Genomic DNA, 2133 nt, shown 5'->3' on the forward strand with positions numbered 1-2133 from the left:
TAATCCACCTCCTCAATGGTGGGGCCGGACCCAGAGCCCCCTTTGGGGGCCTGAGCCCCAAAGCCTCCGGCCCCGGGGCCGCCCGCCCCCTGGTACAGTCCGGTGATGATGGGGTTACACACCTGCTCCAGCTCCTTCCTCTTGTGCTCAAACTCATCCTTCTCGGCCAAGGTGTTGGCGTCCAGCCAGGAAATCACCTCCTGGCACTTGTCCAGCACCTTCTTCTTGTCGGCCTCGCTGATCTTCCCCTTGAGTCCCTCATCCTCCACGGCACTCTTCATGTTGAAGGCGTAGGACTCCAGGGCGTTCTTGGCAGACACCCTCTCGCGCTGCACCTCGTCCTCGGCTTTGTACTTCTCAGCCTCCTGCACCATGCGCTCGATCTCCTCCTTGCTCAGGCGGCCCTTGTCGTTGGTGATGGTGATCTTGTTGGCCTTGCCCGTGCTCTTGTCCGTGGCCGTGACGTTCAGGATGCCGTTGGCGTCGATGTCGAAGGTCACCTCGATCTGGGGCACTCCCCGGGGGGCCGGGGGGATGCCGCTCAGCTCGAAGCGCCCCAGCAGGTTGTTGTCCCGCGTCATGGCCCTCTCGCCCTCATACACCTGGATCAGCACGCCAGGCTGGTTGTCCGAGTAGGTGGTGAAGATCTGCGTCTGCTTGGTGGGGATGGTGGAGTTGCGCTTGATCAGGGCGGTCATCACGCCCCCGGCCGTCTCCAGCCCCAGTGACAGCGGAGCCACGTCCAGCAGCAGCAGGTCCTGCACGTTCTCAGACTTGTCCCCCATCAGGATGGCTGCCTGCACCGCCGCCCCGTAGGCCACGGCCTCGTCGGGATTGATGCTCTTGTTGAGGTCACGCCCATTGAAGAAGTCTTGCAGCAGCTTCTGCACCTTGGGGATGCGGGTGGAGCCCCCCACCAGGACCAGGTCGTGGATCTGGGCCTTGTCCAGCTTGGCGTCGCGCAGCGCCTTCTCCACGGGCTCCAGGGTGCTCCGGAACAGGTCGGAGCACAGCTCCTCGAACCGCGCCCGGGTGATGGACGTGTAGAAGTCGATGCCTTCGAACAGGGAGTCGATCTCCAGGCTGGCCTGGGTGCTGGACGACAGGGTCCTCTTGGCCCTCTCGCAGGCGGTGCGCAGCCGCCTCACGGCCCGCTTGTTCTGGCTGATGTCCTTCTTGTGCTTCCTCTTGAACTCCTCCACGAAGTGGTTCACCAGCCTGTTGTCAAAGTCCTCCCCTCCCAGGTGGGTGTCCCCGGCCGTGGCCTTCACCTCGAAGATGCCGTCGTCGATCGTCAGGATGGACACGTCGAAGGTGCCGCCGCCCAGGTCAAAGATGAGCACGTTGCGCTCCCCCTTGCCGGTCCTGTCCAGGCCGTAGGCGATGGCGGCGGCCGTGGGCTCGTTGATGATCCTCAGCACGTTCAGCCCCGCGATCACCCCCGCGTCCTTGGTGGCCTGGCGCTGCGAGTCGTTGAAATAGGCCGGCACGGTGATCACCGCGTTGGTCACCGGGTAGCCCAGGTACGCCTCGGCGATCTCCTTCATCTTGGTCAGCACCATGGACGAGATCTCCTCGGGGTAGAACGCCTTGGTCTCCCCCTTGTAGCTCACCTGCACCTTGGGCTTATCTCCGTCGTTGATCACCTGGAAAGGCCAGTGCTTCATGTCCGACTGCACCACCGGGTCGCCGAACTTGCGGCCGATCAGCCGCTTCGCGTCGAACACGGTGTTCTGCGGGTTCAGCGCCACCTGGTTCTTGGCCGCATCCCCGATGAGCCGCTCGGTGTCCGTGAAGGCCACGTAGCTGGGGGTGGTGCGGTTGCCCTGGTCGTTGGCGATGATCTCCACCTTGCCGTGCTGGAACACCCCCACGCAGGAGTAGGTGGTGCCCAGGTCGATGCCGATGGCCGCGGTTTTCGCCATGCCGCTGTCCTGCTCCCTTGCCCCGCGCTCAGGTTCAGGCTTTGTGAAAGGCGGTCGGGATCCGCGACGAGGAGCTCGGTCTTTTCTGAAGCTGCGAACTCGAGAACGTGCGGGATCCGGACGCGGTGGGTCTGCGAAAGTTGCGCGGGCGGACGCCACAGGAGCGCCTGCTGTCTTTTCGGCAGGTTTGCTGTTTGTCAGCGGCTGG

The 2133-nt window shown here is 63.9% G+C and overlaps 1 protein-coding gene across 1 annotated transcript; it reads right to left on the bottom strand.

The window, feature by feature from the left end:
- Window positions 1–5: 5 nt before the first annotated feature.
- LOC110586850 (heat shock 70 kDa protein 1) lies at window positions 6–2127 on the bottom strand (the record flags this gene model as incomplete). The annotated part of the gene is made up of 1 exon (XM_044912519.1): window positions 6–2127. A coding segment is annotated over exon 1 (1920 nt), but the record flags the coding sequence as incomplete, so codon positions are not given.
- Window positions 2128–2133: the final 6 nt, after the last annotated feature.

The sequence above is a fragment of the Neomonachus schauinslandi genome, unplaced genomic scaffold, assembly GCF_002201575.2.
Source record: "Neomonachus schauinslandi unplaced genomic scaffold, ASM220157v2 HiC_scaffold_4914, whole genome shotgun sequence".
In the NCBI taxonomy this organism is placed as follows: domain Eukaryota; kingdom Metazoa; phylum Chordata; class Mammalia; order Carnivora; family Phocidae; genus Neomonachus; species Neomonachus schauinslandi.